Raw genomic sequence first — 17,355 nt, 5'->3', positions numbered from 1 at the left:
GTGAACCCAGAAGAAGTTAATGACTGAAGGCTGTCAGCTAACTACATGCCTTGAAGTTGGGCAGTGAGTCCTTTCTCGAAGGTAGATCTGAGCAAAGTACCTCTGTGACTGCCAATTCAACCCAAATTAATCTATAAATTCAATAAAGGATCTTTTTTTTTTTTTTTTTTTTTGCTAAGCTCAACAATCTTGTTCTAGGAAGTATTTAGACCAAGGGTTCACAGTTAGCTAAGTCAAATTTGAAAGACAAGAGCAAAGGGGAGGGATTTTTCACTATGACATATTAAGACAGTCTATAAGACAATGGTAAATAAAAACAACATGGTCCTGGCGTCATCATGGACAAAGAGACCAACTGAAAAAGAGGTCAGAACCAGAGCCATACATAAATGGAAATATGAATATATGATAAAGGTGGCATTGAAAATCAATGTGGAAGGGAGAGACTGTTCAGTAGAATTATAGAGAAGAATTGGCCTGCTGTTTGGAGAAAAAATAGGCTAGATCCCCACCTTACACCAAATAAAGGCATGTATTCCAGAGAGAATAAAGACCTAAACGTGATTCTCGGGACAGAGTACTGACTATAAAATAGAAGAAAAAGTATAGAATATGTTTGTGATGTTGAAATACAGGCTAAGCGTTTAATCAAGACCCCCAAACCACCACTGAGAGTAATAAGATTGTCTCCTTCAGCTAGGTGAGAGAACTGAAGAACCTAAGGAGGAGTTAAGTATACTCTAGAGAATATTCCTAGGATCAGGGCAGCTAAGTAAACTGTAAGGAGACGTAGGCCTATTGGGAGATATATCATTATGACTTGCCTATCGAAAATATTTCCCCTGCCTCTACTTCCTTCTTATATCCTTCAACAAACATTTCTGAGTTCCAGACACTATGCTACGTGCAGAAAGAACAAAGAGGAATAAACTTGAGTCCTAGTCCTTAAAGAACTCATAATCTAGTTAGACAGACAGATGAAAAACTAAATAAGACGTTTTAACTCCTATTCTACAGGTAAGAACCAAGAGGCAACAACCTTTGCCTAGGGCATCTGGTATTTGAGCAATAAGGAAAGTCATTCCAGGCAAAAGGAACAGCGCTAACAAAGTCACAGGGCTTTGAAGGAACATGGTATGTTGGAAAATGTTAAGGAGGTAACCTAATAATGGACATTCTGAAATGTTTGTTACTGAATACATAAAGTAGTCTATGCGGGTTGTTTTAGTCTTTTCTTAGTTGCACTGCTTATCACATTAGCTAATTATCACCTCTGAAGACAAAGCCAAAGAAGATGCAGCACTGAAGCGATGAGGGATAAATGATAATAGTTAAGAAAGAGAATCATGCTAGGAAGCACTGATGACTAGTCGTGGAGTGATAACAAGCACTGTAACTAAGGATTTAGAGGAGGAAGAGATTGCTATCAGCTACATCGTTCAGGGAAGATTTCATGGAAGTGGCAGGGCTTCATTTGATCATTCAAAAAATTGAGAATTGAGAATTGACTGTATTATATCAGGGGCTGTGCACGGAACAGGAGATTCAAAACCATAATCTACTAATGAACAGATAATCAGATAATTGCAGAAATAAAGCAATGAGTGTTATAATAGATGCAAGCACAGGCTGATGTGATAAAACCTCAGAGGGACTCCTGCTTTAGAGCAGGGAGGTCAAGGATGGTTTTCTAAAGGTGATGCTGTATGCACTGAATTTAATGGATGGGTAGGATTCAAGTGCAAGGGAGGGGAACACATTTTGCAATGGATCAGTTTAGTGAGAGAACACACCTCTTTCAAGGAGCATGAAGTAGTTCAGGGTGGCTGAAGCGAAGGCTGAAAGGCAGTGAAAGAAGTTTCTAAGGCATATAGGAAGAGTCTGATTTTAAAAGGTCCTTTATAGATGTTAAAGAATGTAGATTTTTATCCTGAAGACAACGTGGAAGTTGATGAAGATTTTAAGCAGGGAACTAACGTGATTAGATCCAAATTTTACAATAACTGCTATTAAAGGCAATGATGATGAAGGCAACTGAAGATGAACTGATAAGGGGGCAGCTAAGAGGCAGAGAAATTAAAAGGCTGTTACTATTGTTTAGGAAAAATAAGGAAGGATTAAAAAATACAGTAGCAGTGGTACTGAGAGAGAAGGATGAGCAAGGTTTGAATAGCCAGAGAAAGAAGTAAGTGGAAACATTCCCTGTGGAAATGATGTGAATAAATGTTTGGAGGAGGGAAAGGTGAGCAAATCTGTTTCCCTGGATTATATAGCATTTAACAGAAGAATGATGATTAGCTGGAGTGGAGAGCCAGAGTTACCCAACAGTTGGTGATGAGGTTGAAAACTGGAGTCAGTCTGTGGCAAGGCTATTAAACAGACAGGCTGAACAATTAGGATTTTACATTTTCCCTAGCAATATTAAATTTATAAATCATTTTTTTTATTGTGGCAAAATATACAAAAATTTTAACCATTTTTAAGTGTACAGTTCACAACACTCACATTGTCGTGCAACCATCAACACCGCCTATCTCTAGAACTTTTTTCACCATCCCAAACTGAAATTCTTTACTCATTAAAAAATAGCTCCCCATTCTCCCCTACCCCTCTTGCCCCTGGCAACTAACAGTCTATTTTTTCTGTCTCTAGGGGTTTGGCCACTCTAGGTACCTCACATAAGTGGAAACACAGAATAGTTGCCCTTTTGCATCCAGCTTATTTCACTTCGCTAAATCACTTGTTAACACCCTGGTTAATCAGTAGCAGGCTTCTAATTTGCATACTACTTTATATGCTATATTTTAAAACAAATGTCAAGCTTTTCTGACTTTATCAAATCTTTTCCACTTATTGCTTAAGGACACTTCACTCTAGCAAATTATAAACTCAGAGTTCTTAACAATTTAGTCTACCACTGTGTCTGCCATAAAAAGCTTTTTATTGGTCTACTTTAAGTGTCTAAATTGTGAATTATTTTCATTTCATTACAGTTAACAGGCACTAGACTTTTTGTAAAATTCCACCTAGTACCTTAATGGAAGTAAATAATAGCAAATAGAACAACTGAGGCAGGAATCAAACTTACTTGACCACCCAGGAGAAAGGAAGTTACTTTATTTAGGATGCTGATTTGAAGGCTCTCTCTTTTGATATTATGTAATTTCCCTATCTGGGGCTGAATCGGCTCTAAACGGAGAGAATTAAAAACACAAACACTTATTTCTAGCTGGGGAAAAGTCCGGAAGTTTCAGATGTTTGGAAACTATTTCAGAACTGTCAAGGGTTGGAGGAATCCCTAGGTCATTAGTGCTCTGCCCATGCATGAAGTCGAGTAATTCTGGACAAGACTTAACTATGCCTCTGGAGGTCTCAGTGCGTTACATGAGACCAGCCCGTTCTTCCCAATCTTGTCCACAGCACAGCACATGCAGAATATAGTACTGCAGGACCCTGAGGTACACGGAGGAGGCAGCAGAGCGCAGCACACCTGTAATCCCCAGGTCGCCTGCATCCCGCCACATCCGAGTGGACGCTCTCAGAGGAGCGCTCCCGTCGCAGGGTCGTTCCAGCCGATGCGCCACGCCGTCTGTTACAGAGGACGGGCTGGGGTTCCCGCTGATCCTGAAATCAGCGGCCTTTCCCTCCTTGCAAAAAAAATGGTCTTTATTCCTTAAGAGAATCAAGGCGTGAAAAAGCACAGGGCCCACAAGCCACGCAAAGACGCAAAATTCGCCGTACTTGCCTAGCGCGCTCTCCGCTGATCTTACGTCTCTTCCCAGCAGGCTCCGGGAGTCACCGCGACACTTCAACAATTCTCGCGAGATTTATCGGCAGCCATCTTCTTGGGGGTGCTGGGAGCCGGGAAGACCCCCCGAACCGTGTTCATTCAGCTGCCCTTCGTCTTCGCTTTCTTCACTTTTGCCTCTTCTGCGTTGCCAACCAGCACCTGGTCTCAAAGCTGAGAGAAAGCCCGGGTCTAGGAGCGTGTCGCTCTCTGGTCCAGGAAGATTCGCTGGCGTGGAGAGAAGGGGGAGGGCCCGGGCAAAGCGTTGCTGCCTCAGCCGGGGTCGGGTTCCGGGGAGGGGGAGCTCCTGGCACCCCGTGGACTCGCGGCCTGCGGCCGTCCCCCCGAAACTGTTGGCCCATCGGGGCTCGCGGGAGCCTGCCACCGGCGCCTCCCACCGCGGCCCACGCGGGCGGCGCGCGGAGGAGGGGGCGGGGGCAGCGGCGGCTGTAGCGGCCGCGACCTGGGCGGGCGGACTAGTGTGACGGGCCTCTGGGCCGCTGTGGATGGTTTCTAAAATGATCATTGAAAACTTCGAGGCCCTCAAGTCCTGGCTCAGCAAGACTCTCGAGCCCATGTGAGTATCCGGGGGCTATTTCCTTGCAGGGGTGGAAGTGGGAGATAGGTGGACTCACGGTTGCCTCAAGTGCCTGCCGTGGAGGCCGAAGCGGTGAACGGAGGTCCCAGGGCTCTGTGTTTTCTCCTCCTCTACCACCCTCGTTCCCAGGTTCAGAATACGCCTGGGAGCCTGAGCTGACCTTTACCTTATCGCTGAGTTGGTTCTTAAACCAATGTCTCATCCTCTTGTTTTCCCGTTATTTGTAGACCGACCCCAACAACCTACACACACAACTCGTATTTGCCGAGGGCTCCCAGATCGGTTTCTTCTGGTGGATCCGAGCATAATCCGCTGTCCACTGGACTATTTTTGTTTCTTTAAATGAGGTGAATAGCCCTTATTACGGATTAGAACAGTTCTCGTCTCAGCCACTCACGTTTTACCTACATTCAGTCCCTGAAAGAAAGGCCATGTCTCCCATGTGCTGTCTGGCTCATCAGCACCTCTGTTAGCTGAAGATGTAACAGGTGCTAAGGTGCCCAGTAAAATTCCCCTTCCTCACCTACACGTTTGTTAGCTTGGAGGAAGAAAATGCGGTCTATCCATATGGACTATTTAGCAGTTTTAAGTAGGTTTCTGTAGGTGACTCTGTGTGCGTGTGTGTGCTTGAGGGGGTTCAGAGTGCTGAAATGTGTTAGATTGGAAAAATTGAGTGTTTTAAGGATTTATCTTTTAATACACGCAAAATGGGCCAAGTGTTTTATCAAAATTGGTTGATTTACAATAAACAGCTTAAAACACAACGGGGAATATCCACTCATTTAATAAATTTATTAAGCTCTTTCTACGTACTGTGGGAAGGTCGGGGCTAGAGTTTTTAAATTCCAAAATCAGCAAGACGTAATAAACAAGTAAATAAGCTAATTTCAGGTAATAAGAGTAATGACGATTGTAACAGTAGAGGATCATGTAAAAGAGTGACTAGAAGGTCTCTCAGAGGAGGTGACATTTGAGCAACACCTAAGGAGCAGAAGGAACTCTGCGTGAAAGTCTGGAGAGAGAATGCTCCTTACAGAAGGAACAGCAAGTGCAAAGGCTCTGTAGTGGAAATGATCACGGTGTGATCCAGGAAGAGAAAGCAGGCAGTTGTGGCTGCAGGGAACCTTGTGATGGGGGAGAGGATGGAAGGTTGTGAAGTTTGAGAAGTAGGCAGGGGCCAAATCATGTAGGATCTTCTAGGCTGTGGTCAAGAGCTAGGATTTAATTTAAACTATAATGGGAAGACATTAGATGATTTAAAGCAGGCAGGGATTGATTTGATTTTGTTTTAACTCTACCTGCTTTGTGGAGGTTAAGGGGTTAAGAAGGGAAGTAAGGAGACCATTCTGAAGGACGTAGGCAGAGCTGTAGATAGTTTGCATTAGAGTGAGAGTGGAGACAGAACTAAATATGTTTAATGAATAGATCTGGTAGAACTTGCTGATGGATTGGGTGTGAGAGATAAAGGAAAGGGAAGTCAAGGGTGATAACTAAGAAGTTAGCCTAAGCAACTGAATCCGTGTTGGTAGAGAAGGCTTGGAGAGAACAGGTTGAGGGGAGAAGGGTAGGGTGGTTGGTTTTGATCATTAAGTATAAGGTGTTACATATCTAAGTGAGATGTCAAATAAGTAGTTGGGTATGAGTTTAGAACTCAGGCCAGGACTAGAAATATTTGGAGTCATGCAGATAGTGTTTAAAGCCATGAGACTGGGAAGTTTCTGAGGAAGAATGTGTAGATAGGGAAGAGAAGAGAGTCCAGGTCTGAGGTAGGAAGAAAATTGGGATACATGTCACTAATAAAACAAATGTTTGACAAAAGAGGAGGGTTGTCAACTTGATGGGATGCTGCATAATAGATGAACAAGGTGGAGGCAGATTAGTGGCCCTTAGGTTTGGCAAGGTAGAAGTCATTGGTGAACTTTGTGAAAAGTTTCACTGGAGTAGGGTGGTACGGATAGAAGCCCTGTTGAAGTGGATTGGAGAGAGAGAGTAGGCAGGAGTGTAGTAATAGTGGTTGAGAGGGAGAACCCTGGAGCCAGAATGGCTGCCTTTGAATTCTGCCTCTGCCACTTACCAGCTGTATGATATTAGGTAAGTTACTTAGCTCAGTGCCTCCTTGCTCATGTCTCAAATGGAGAAAATAATGAATATGTATTAAGAAAATCTTTGAACACTGCCTGGTTTGTAATTAGCACTCAATAAGTGTTAGGTGAACAGAAAACTAGAAGAATGTTTTGAGTTAAAATAGCATTCCCTTTTTTAAGCATTCAGTTCTCAAATTACCAGCTTTATTACCATTTCCTTTTTTTTTTTTTTTTCACTAATTGAAGATTATAGCTACTTTGCCTGTCATTTTTCTTGAGTTTTAATAAAGCATCTTCGGGTATCATATAGCCTACTCAGATGACTGTAGCAGTGCAGTCATTACTGCTGGAATAAAGCACTACTTGTAGAACCTAGACAGTGATGGGAGCTGGGATTGGTCCTTTTACAATGCACACTACTGTGGTAAAAATGTGCCCTTATCCAAGTTCCTGTCCCTTTAATTGCATTTCAGGTGAATTCTTTTAGATGACTTTTAAAGCTGATTCCAGTTATTTAAGACCTATGGTTTCTAACCTTGGTTTTGTGAAACTTGAAGACGTGTTTGTTATCTAAAGAGATTTTTTTGCTTTACTTCGTAATTGCCATATAGCACCTATTTGAGGCAGGACCATATGAAGGACCAAGGATAAGACAGAACTTGAAACGTGTATAGAACTTTTTTAGCTGTTTGTGCTAGTAAAGTATCTGATGGTTTTGGACTTGCCTCGTAGTTTAAATGTATTAATTCAGCACATATTTATTGAGCACTTAATCTACTCTGTGCTAAGCACTGTGTTAGATATTGGGGAAATAGTAGGAAACACGACATGAAATGACCATCTTCATATTGTTTACCGCTTAGCACGGAAGACAGATGGTGAACAAGTAACCATAAGACTAGTGAGTGTTATAAATCCAGAATGCTGTCAAAATATATGTCTGGGAGGTCAGGAAAGGCTTTCCTGGCACAATAATACTTCATCTCAACCGGGATGGATGAAGAGCAGTTTGCTGGGGCAAAAGGTTGGGAATGGAGAGCTGTGACAGCAAGGTTTTGGAGGGCAGATGGTATGAAGGCCCTAAAATAAAGGGAAAAAAAGGTGTCTTGGAGGAATTGAAAGAAACTGAAAAAAGAGCCATTGGATAGTTCCAGAGAGAGGAGCCAGATCGCACGAGACTGTTGAGTCATGTTAAGGATTTGGGATCTCATTGAAGGGTAGTGGGAAGCCAGTGAAGGGTTTTAGGGGAGGAAAGTTTTCAGATGGACATTAAGAAAAAAAAAAAAGTCAACCTGGTTGCAGTTTCAACATGAAATAAAAGTTGGTAAATCTGTATTTTATTTGATTATAAGGTCTGTAGGTATATCAAGAGTCTGAGTTTTTTTTCATAATTATTGAAAATATAGGTGTTAAAATTGTCATCTTGAAATACTTGATGTTTTTGTTCTCCCAAACATTTGCTTAGTCATGCATGCTAATAATAAAATTAGATGTTGGTCTTCCCTTTAACATTGATTTCTTTTTCATAATGTGCAGTCCTGGAAAAAAATTAAGCTGTCTTCTTTCGATGTTTTTTTGTTTTTTAAACAGAAGAGGTTTTCTGCTGTATTTTAAAACTTTTTCTGAGTTTACACATCACTAAATGTGGTGATTTAATAAAATCATGGATTATTTTTAGTTTAAGGGAAACCTCAAGATCTAATCAAACCCCTTAATTTTTCAGAAAATAAAATTGAGAGACAGATGGACTTAATGATGTGCCCAGATTTTGTTGAGTTTAGTAGTAAAGAACAAAACGCCTAGTTTTGTGCTCCTGCTACTATGTAGTGCTGTGGAGGTAGCATTGTGTAGTGGAAAGAAAACATTTTTGTGTCCCCATAGACCAGTGTTCAAATCTCAGCTCTGCCACTTATTAACTGAGTAATCTAGGCAAATGAACCTCCCTTTTCCTTGTTGGTGTGATAGGGAGAATTATACTTGTTTCTTTCTGTAGTTGAAAGGATTAAATGAGACATATTTTAAAGAGCCTAGCCCTTCCCTCCTTTCTTAAATACCGGGTTGATTAAACACAAATAGGTTGCATTACTATTATTGCTACCATTAACATTTGTACGCGTTGTTAAAGTTTTGTATTACTTTCAAGTTCTGTGAGGTAAATACTGTACCTCCATTTTGCAAGTGATGACTCCGAGGCACTGAAGCATGAAGTTGAGATACTTGCCCAGAGTCACAGCTTTTACATGTGACTAAACAGTGATTTAAACTCAAGTTTTTGACTCTGGAGCCTTGTTCTTAATTTACTACAACACAATACAGTGTATTCTTTTCTATTACTCTGTGTGTGTGTGTATACACTTTTTTACTATTACATTTTTGGAGTAGTAGCTGCTATTGTAAAGTAACAAAGTTCTAAAGCATCATGGTTATCAGTGCTTTAGAGTTTAAAAAAGAAACCTAGAGTTTTTGTAGTCTTTTCCCCTTCACCCACACTTGTTATTAAACCTTTCTTACCACATTAAAATTTATTTTTGTTCCTGTTTTACGGGAAGAGCTGGAAAGTGATCTTTTTATTTCTGAACTTTATACCTGTTCCCTCCCTTGATCTTTTCTTTTCTACAGATCCTTTGGGCACAGAGTCAGTCTCCCATTCCTTAAGGAAGAAAAGCTTAGCAACAATAGCAAAAAATAAAACAAAAAATTAAATCATACTTCTAGTCACTTTCATGCTAGCTTTCTTTTCCTGTCTCTGTTAAATCTTGAAACAGTAGTCAGCCTTTAATTTTTCACTCATTTGCCCCAGCCATTTACTTCTTAATGCCTTACAATATAGTTTCTTGCTACTTGTATTCAACCAGAATTGCTTACCTCAATGTTACCAATGAATTTGTTTATTAAATGTAAATACTTTGTATAAATTTTAATTCTTTGACCTCTGTGTATAACATTAGACAGTGTTGATAGCTGCCTTTTTTTTTTTTTTTTTAAATTCTCATGTCTTGGATCCATAATATTTTGGTTCTCTTCTCAAATCAGTCCTATCTCCTTAAGTTCTTTTTCTTGCCTTAGAATTGTATTATTCTTAGTTCTGTTCCCAAGACTTTTTTTCTTAATCATTTCTACTCCTGCTCCCTCATTCACATTCATTCCTATGGATGTTTTCTATTGTAATACATGCCTGTGGTTTTTAAAAACTTTGTGTGTGTTGTAGATGCTTTGAAAGTTTGATTAAAGACTGTTTTCCCCAGGATATTGTATATACACATTTGCATTTGAATCTTAGAGCTTTTCCAAGAGTACCTGTATGCATTTATTTTTCACACAATTATGTTTAGGCTTAACCACTTCAAAGTTGTAAGCTCTTAACTCCCGATTACTAGCTCTGTACCTGATCCTCTCATCTGAATTTCAAACTACTGTATGTTTCTGAAAATAAAATGTTCACGTATTTCCATTTCATTTCTCCAAATTATCTGGGCTTGAAGTTTCATCTTTTTGGCTTCTCCTCTCTTCATTTCTTTTCTCCCATTCAAGTTGGTCATTGGGTTCCGTCTCTTTCTTTTAATAACTCTTGCTAATGACAGTGCTCAGTAGGGGACTCTTCACTCCTTATCTAAACCATTGCAGTTTGTTTCCTAACAGACCTCCCTATCTCCAGTCTTTTTCTCTCTTCCAGTTCTTCTGGCCTGGTTGCCCGACTTATTTATATCCTATTGTTAAATCAAAATCTTCAGGACTCCTAAGTAATTAATTGCATACTTTTTAACTTGGTTTTCAGAACTCTAATGTCTGTTTCAAATTATCTTTCCAGTTTATATCTTCCTACTTTTTTTTTTTTTTAATTTTTTTTTAAAAATGGGAATTATTTATTTATTTTATTTTATGGCTGTGTTGGGTCTTCGTTTCTGTGCGAGGGCTTTCTCTAGTTGCGGCAAGTGGGGACCACTCTTCATCACGGTGCGCGGGCCTTTCACTATCGCGGCCTCTCTTGTTGCGGAGCACAGGCTCCAGACGCGCAGGCTCAGCAATTGTGGCTCACGGGCCTAGCTGCTCCACGGCATGTGGGATCCTCCCAGACCAGGGCTCGAACCCGTGTCCCCCGCATTGGCAGGCAGACTCCCAACCACTGTGCCACCAGGGAAGCCCTATCTTCCTACTTTTTATGTAAGTCTTAATTTCAGCAAAACTGAACTTTACATTCTGATTCTCTATCACATTGGTCATACTGTCCTTTTCCCCCCAACTTTAAGTAGAAGGTAACATTCATTGAGTGCTATTTGCTAATCCTTGTGCATTCATTGTATGTGAGCTAGGTTCTGTTATACCAATTTTAAGGATGAAGAAATTGACTCTTAGGAAGATTAAGTAATACATTTCATTCATAGCTTATAAATGATAGAGACAGGATTAAAAACAAGACATTTCTATTCCAGAGCTTTGTTGTGTGTTATGATGTACTGCCTTTCTCCGTTTCTTTTTTATATGTTGAAATCAAAGGTCAAGTGTGATTTCAGTTCTTCCAGAAAGCCATTTATCATCTATCCAGTTTGAAGCAGTGACTCTCCTCCATGACTCTCCTCTCCTAGCTCTAGTTTGTACTCATCACTTGCAAAGTTGTTCAGTAGTTAATTCTTACTTGCTTTAGGGTTACTGTTAGAGTCTAAGGTCCTTGAAAGTAAACTCCAAATCTAAAGGTTAAGTGTTCTCCTGTTCTGGGTGAGCACCCAGCACAATGCCATGTATGGGGTGTACATCTGAGTTTCAAATGCATTAGTTGAAATTTCTATTTTGTGCAACCATGACTTAAGAGAGAAGAGGCATTTGTGTAAAACTTTTATTTCAGAGAAGCAGATAAGTGAGCAATTTGAAGATTTACTAATCTCAGGGTCTGTTTTGCTTTATTTTTACCTTTCAGCACTTTCAAATAAACTAAAGCTTAAGTGATTTTTTTAAGGGGGAAAGGACACTGAAGAGTATTAACATTTACTCATTAAAGTATTAGTGAATGCTGCTATATGCAAGATTGCGCACCTCCATGGAGCTGCACAAAAAATTATGTATGGTAATTCTAGTCTGATGAATTTTACAGCTGGTAGAAGAGTTTTTCTATAATTATTGGCTAAAATATTTTTCATGACCTTCATTACCACATTTTACTGCTGCAACCTTAGTTGGGTTTTCCATCTGAGTGATGAGTAGTTAAAAATGCATTTAGCAATTTTTATCTGTTTTAGCAATTCCTTTTCTTAGGCTTACAGTTCTTTTCAAATGAATTATTTTACATGCATAACTCAAGATACAGGGATAGTATTATGAACAAAATGGAAAATAAGATATTCCGGTGTTTGGTGTGTACATATTGAGAATGACTAAAACTTGAGCTAAATGTAGCCTTCTAGGAATTTTTTTCTTTCTCCTGCTTCCTTAGTCCCAGAGAATAGAGAATGAGTGAAATGAGTGGATGGTAAATGCTTCCTACTAGAGTTACTCACTACCCTCCTACCACCTTGTTTCTGTGGAAAAATCCTTTTCAGTTTACAGATAGCAACTTCTGAAATAGGTAAAAGTTTATTTTTAACTTGGGGTTATATTTAGTATTTTGTGTGTGTATGAAACAATGGAGTATGTTGGGATACGTTACTCATTGGTTCTCACTGCGATATTTTGCTTATGTACAAGCAAATATGTTTATATATTTTTCATTCTCTTTTTTTATATAACTGGTATCATACTTGGAGGTCATTTGATATAATACATAAGAGACTTGCCCCCTTTTTAAGGGTTGCATAGCATTTTAATGTAACGGGTGTACCATAATTTATTTAACCAGCCTTTATTGATTTACTGAACAAATAGTACTATGGCGTATATATCTATCATGTGTCAGTTTATACTTAACATAAACATTAGTTGCATAAGTTTTGACAGTTATATATGCCTATGTAATCACCGTATAGAACAGGATCTAGAACATTCTCTGGAAAATTCTCTTGTGCCTCTTTCTGGATTTTTCTTTCCCTCTCCAACAAAGGCATCTACTTTCTAACTTTGGCATTATGAATGTGGCTGCTATGAATATTCTTATTCAAGTCTTTGTGGAAATATCTTTTTTTGGGTAAATACCTAGGAGGATATTTGCTAGATCATAAGGTAGATAGATGTATGTTTTCTATTATAAGAAACTGCCGAATTGTTGCTACCTGTGATTTATGAGAGTTCCAGTTGCTCCATATCCTCAGCAATATTTACTATTGTCAAGGTTTTTTTTGTTTGTTTGTTTTTAAACCTTTAGAGTGAGTATAAAATGGCATCTTTCCTTTTTTGGACTGACAGTTTAATTCTCTTTATGGTTTTAATTTGTATTTTCCTGATGACTAATGCTATTGAGGACCTTTCCATGTGCTTATTGACTATCATATCTTTTGTAAAGTATCTAAGTCTTGCTTATTTTTAAAATTGGGCTGTCTTTTATTGTTGACTTATAGGAGCTCTTTATTCATATACAGTACATGTACTGCAGATTTTTTCCCCACTCTGTGACTTTTATACAGTAGTCCCCCCTTATCTGTGCTTTTGCTTTCCGTGGTTTCAGTTACCTGTGATGAGCTGCGGTTTGAAAATATTAAATGGAAAATTCCGGAAGTAAACAGTTTATAAGTTTTAAATTGCATGCTGTTCTGAGTAACATGATGAAATCTTGCACTGTCCTGCCTGTGATGTGAATTATTCCTTTGTCCAGCATATCCCACCTGTTAGTCACTTAGTAGCTGTCCTGGTTATCAGGTCAGCTCTCATGGTATTGCAGTGCTTGTGTTCAAGTAACCCTTATCTTACTTAACAATGACCGCAGCACACGGGAGTAGTGACGCTGGCAGTGTGGATATACCAAAGAGAAGCCATAAAGTGCTTCCTTTAAGCGAAAAGGTGAAAATTCTCGACTTAATAAGGAAAGAAAAAATTCAGTACTGAAGTTGCTGAGATTTACAGTAAGAATGAATCTTCTATCTGTGAAATTGTGAAGAAGGAAAAAAATTCTTGCTGGTTTTGCTGTCACACTTCAAACTGCAAAAGTTGCAGCAACAGTGTGTGATAAGTGCTTAAGATGGAAAAGGCATTCAGTTTGTACAATAAAGTATTTTGAAAGGAGGAGAGAGAGACTACACTCACATAACTTTTATTACAGTATATTTTATAATTGTTTTATTTTATTATTGTTGTTATTGTTGTTAATCTCTTACTGTGACTAATTTATATATTAAACTTTATCATAGGTATGTCTGTATGGGAAAAACTGTAGTGTATATAGGGTGTATTTGTGGTTTCACTGGTTTCACACCTCCCCTCCCCACAGTGGGTGTCTTGAAACATATTCCCCCCATGGATAAGGGGGGACTATTGTATAATGATGTCATTTCGTGAGCAGAAATTTTTAATTTTTATTAAGTCCAATTTATTTTTCTTTTATGGTTAGTGCTCTTTGTGTCTAAGAAGCCTTTATCTCCTCCAACATCATAAAGATATTCTATGTTCTAGAAATTTTCTGCCTCTTGGTTTTATGTTTAGGTCTGTTCATCTCAAATGAATTAAAAAAAAATGGATATGGAGGAGTTTGGGTTTTTTGAGCACAAGCCACCTGTTCTTCTTACTTGGCCCTGCAGTAATCATTTCTCAGTGCCAGACTCTGACATTTTGGTTTGTTTGGCCTAACTGTGCGTCTCTCAGGCACACGAACTTGCGTTTGGTATCAGTTTTGGCGAGCCAGCCCAGTAGTCTATTCCTGTGGCAGGTTGACCGTGGCCAGGAGCAGCCTCTTCCCTGAGTCCCCAGCAGCTGCCAAAGCTCATTTCGTTCTGGGGCACTCAGAAGGACTCTCCTGGACAAGCACTGGCTGCCCTGGCTCAAGGCTGTTTGGAGTCGAGAAACGAAAAACAAACAAAGAAAAATGCATGTGGAATGAGATAGGGCTAAATGGCTCCTTTTTTTTCTTTAATAAGTATATTAAGTTTTCCAGAAATGGTTCCTAAAAAGACTTTCCTTTTCCCATGGGATGACTTGGCACGTTGGTTGATAATTAACTGTATGTATCAGTCTATTTCTGGATTCTGTCTTGGTCCAATGATATTTGGCATGTTGGTTGATGATTAACTATATATGAGTCTATTTTTGGACTCTGTCTTTGTCCAGTGATATTTATTTATTCTGATGCTTATACCACACTGTCTAAAGCCAACTACCTTTATAATAAGTTTTTTTTTTTTTAAATCAATGCTTTAACTTTTTTTTTTGGGCTGGATTTTTTTTTTTTTTAATAAATTCATTTATTTATTTATTTTTGGCTGCATTGGGTCTTCGTTGCTGTGCTCAGGCTCCTCATTGTGGTGGTTTCTCTTGTTGCGGAGCACAGGCTTCAGTAGTTGCGGCACGCGAGCTCAGTCGCTCCGCGGCATGTGGGATCCTCCCGGACCAGAGCTCGAACTCATGTGCCCTGCACTGGCAGGCGAACTCTCAACCACTGCACCACCAGGGAAGCCCGGGCTGGATTTTTAAAATTTATTTATTTATTTTATTTTTTTGGCTGTGTTGGGTCTTCGTTTCTGTGCGAGGGCTTTCTCTAGTTGTGGCAAGCGGGGGCCACTCTTCATTGCGGTGCGCGGGCTTTTCACTGTCGCGGCCTCTCTTGTTGCGGGGCACAGGCTCCAGACACGCAGGCTCGGTAGTTGTGGCTCACGGGCCTAGTTGCTCTGCGGCATGTGGGATCTTCCCAGACCAGGGCTTGAACCCGTGTCCCCTGCATTGACAGGCAGATTCTCAACCACTGCGCCACCAGGGAAGCCCTATAATAAGTTTTAAAATCAGGTTATGTAAGTCCTCCTAGTTTGTCCTTTTAAAAGATTGAGTTATGCTGGATTCTCGGCATTTCCCTATAAAGAGAATCAGCCTTTCAGTTTCTGCAAGAAAGCCTGTGTGATTGTTGATAGGGATTGTGTTGAATGTAGAGATCAATTTTAGAAGAAAGAGCATCTTCATAATATTTAGTCTTCCAGTTCATGAATGTGGTAATCTCTCCATTTATTCAAGTTTAATTTCTTCTGGCAATGTTTTGTAGCTCTCCGTGTGGAGTCCTTGTAAATCTTTTGTTAGATATTTTTCCGTGGGTATGTGATGTTTTATAAAATCATTTTAAAATTTAATTTTTCAATTTTCTTTGTTATTCATAGAAATATGATTGATGTTTGCATATTGACCTTATTCTGCAACTTTCTAAGTACACTTATTAGTTATAGTAGCTATTTTATAGATTCTTTGGAATTTCTTATACCAGTCATACCATCTGTGATTAATGACAGTTTTACTTTCTGATTTTTTATGCCTTCATTTCTTAGTGAACTGGTTAGGAACGACAGACAGTACAAGTTAAACTGAAGTGGTAAGAGTGGACATTCTTGTTTTGTCTCAGTCTTAGGGGAAAGAGACTTAATGTTTCAATATTAACTGATGTTAGTGCTAGATTTTTTTTTTTTTTTTTTTTTTTTTTGGCCGCGTCGGGTCATAGTTGCAGCATGCGGGATCTTCGTTGAGGCATGCGGGATCTTTCGTTCTGGTGCGCAGGCTTCTCTCTACTTGTGGCGTGTGGGTTTTCTCTCTCTAGTTGTGTCATGTGGGTTCCAGGGCGCATGGGCTCTCTAGTTGTGGCGCACGAGCTCAGCAGTTGTGGTGTGCAGGCTTAGTTGCCCTGCAGCATGTGGGGTCTTAGTTCCCCGACCAGGGATCGAACCTGCGTCCCCTGCATTGAAAGGCAGATTCTTTACCACTGGACCACCAGGGAAGTCCCCAGTGCTAGATTTTTTTTATAACTGCCTTTTAAATACCAGATTGAGGAAATTCTCTTTTATTCTTACTTTGCACAGTGTTTTTGTCATGAAAAGGTATTGAATTTGTCAAATTCTTTTGTCTACATTTATTGAGATGATCATAGGGGTTTTCTCTCTTTTTCTATTAATATTGTGTATTACATGGATTGGTTTTCAAATGTTAAGCCAGACTTGCATTCCTGAGGTAAACCCTGCTTGGTCATGATGTATTATCGTTTTTATACATATTACTGGATTTGATTTGCTAATATTTTGTTAAGAAGTTTTGGTTTTGCTTATGAGGGCTATCTGCATTTTATTTTTTCTTTAAAATGTTTGGTAGACTTCACTGATGAAGCTATCTGAAACTGAAGATTTTGTTGTGAAATGGATTTTTTATTACGAAATCAGTTTCTTTAATAGGTATAGGTCTATTTAGGTATTCTGTTTCTTCTTGTGTCACTTTTGGTAATTTATGTTTTTCAAGGATTTTTCTCTTAAGTTGCCAGATTTATTGACATAGAGTTGTTTCTGTTGTCGCCTTACTATTCATATAATGACTATAGAATCTATTGTGATGCTCCCCCTCCCCTTTAAAAATTATACTTGATGTTGGTAATATTACTCTTATTTTCTTGACCAGTTTGGCTAAGTTTATCAATTTTATTCATCATTTCCAAGAACAGTATTAGCTTTGTTGATTGTTTTCTGTTTCAATATTATATTTTTATTATTTCCTTTTTTCCTACTTCGAATTTAGTTTGCTGGCCTTTTCCTCTTTCTTATGTCATTGGTTTTATATTTTTCTTTTAGTTTCAAAAGCTGGGAGCCTGGAGGTAAGGCACAGGCAGGTATCCAGAATCTTGTTAATGCTGAGATTCCAGTTTTTTTGAAAGGGAAAATCCTGATCGTGCCCTCAAAACATTTGAAGCCAGTGGTGAACTGAATCACACTAAAGCTTCTTACAAAGCCCAAACCATGTCAATTACAGAACAAGTGACTCCACTCTAGTGGCCTGACGAAAGGGCATGGCATTTA

General features: G+C 39.3%; 2 protein-coding genes across 11 annotated transcripts in view; both read left to right on the top strand.

Annotated features, from left to right (window-relative positions):
* Positions 1-321: 321 nt before the first annotated feature.
* Positions 322-4,276, top strand: LOC118884062. The gene is made up of 3 exons (XM_036831381.1): positions 322-366; positions 3,442-3,648; positions 3,746-4,276. Exons 1-3 carry the CDS (start codon positions 322-324, stop codon positions 4,238-4,240), a joined length of 747 nt encoding a protein of 248 aa, XP_036687276.1. The 3' UTR covers positions 4,241-4,276.
* RBM26 (RNA binding motif protein 26) overlaps positions 4,235-17,355 on the top strand; it is an 86,282-nt gene continuing 73,161 nt past the window's right edge. For all 10 annotated transcript variants that reach the window (XM_036831141.1, XM_036831140.1, XM_036831136.1 and 7 more), the window contains exon 1: positions 4,235-4,364. In XM_036831141.1, the coding sequence (XP_036687036.1) occupies positions 4,294-4,364 (71 nt within the window). In that variant the 5' untranslated portion in view covers positions 4,235-4,293. The remainder of the gene's footprint in view (positions 4,365-17,355) is intronic.

Source organism: Balaenoptera musculus, chromosome 18, assembly GCF_009873245.2.
Source record: "Balaenoptera musculus isolate JJ_BM4_2016_0621 chromosome 18, mBalMus1.pri.v3, whole genome shotgun sequence".
Taxonomy (NCBI): domain Eukaryota; kingdom Metazoa; phylum Chordata; class Mammalia; order Artiodactyla; family Balaenopteridae; genus Balaenoptera; species Balaenoptera musculus.
The sequence above is the reverse complement of the archived record's forward strand: the minus strand, read 5'-3'. Positions and strand labels throughout refer to the sequence as shown.

What these genes read in the sequence shown, in the direction of transcription:
- LOC118884062 (XM_036831381.1), top strand. Translation starts at nt 322, where the DNA reads ATGGTCCTGGCGTCATCATGGACAAAGAGACCAACTGAAAAAGAG. An exon ending in AGAGACCAACTGAAAAAGAG is followed by an intron (nt 367 to 3,441) that starts GTCAGAACCAGA and finishes TGCAGAATATAG; the next exon opens with TACTGCAGGACCCTGAGGTA. An exon ending in AATCAGCGGCCTTTCCCTCC is followed by an intron (nt 3,649 to 3,745) that starts TTGCAAAAAAAA and finishes CGCCGTACTTGC; the next exon opens with CTAGCGCGCTCTCCGCTGAT.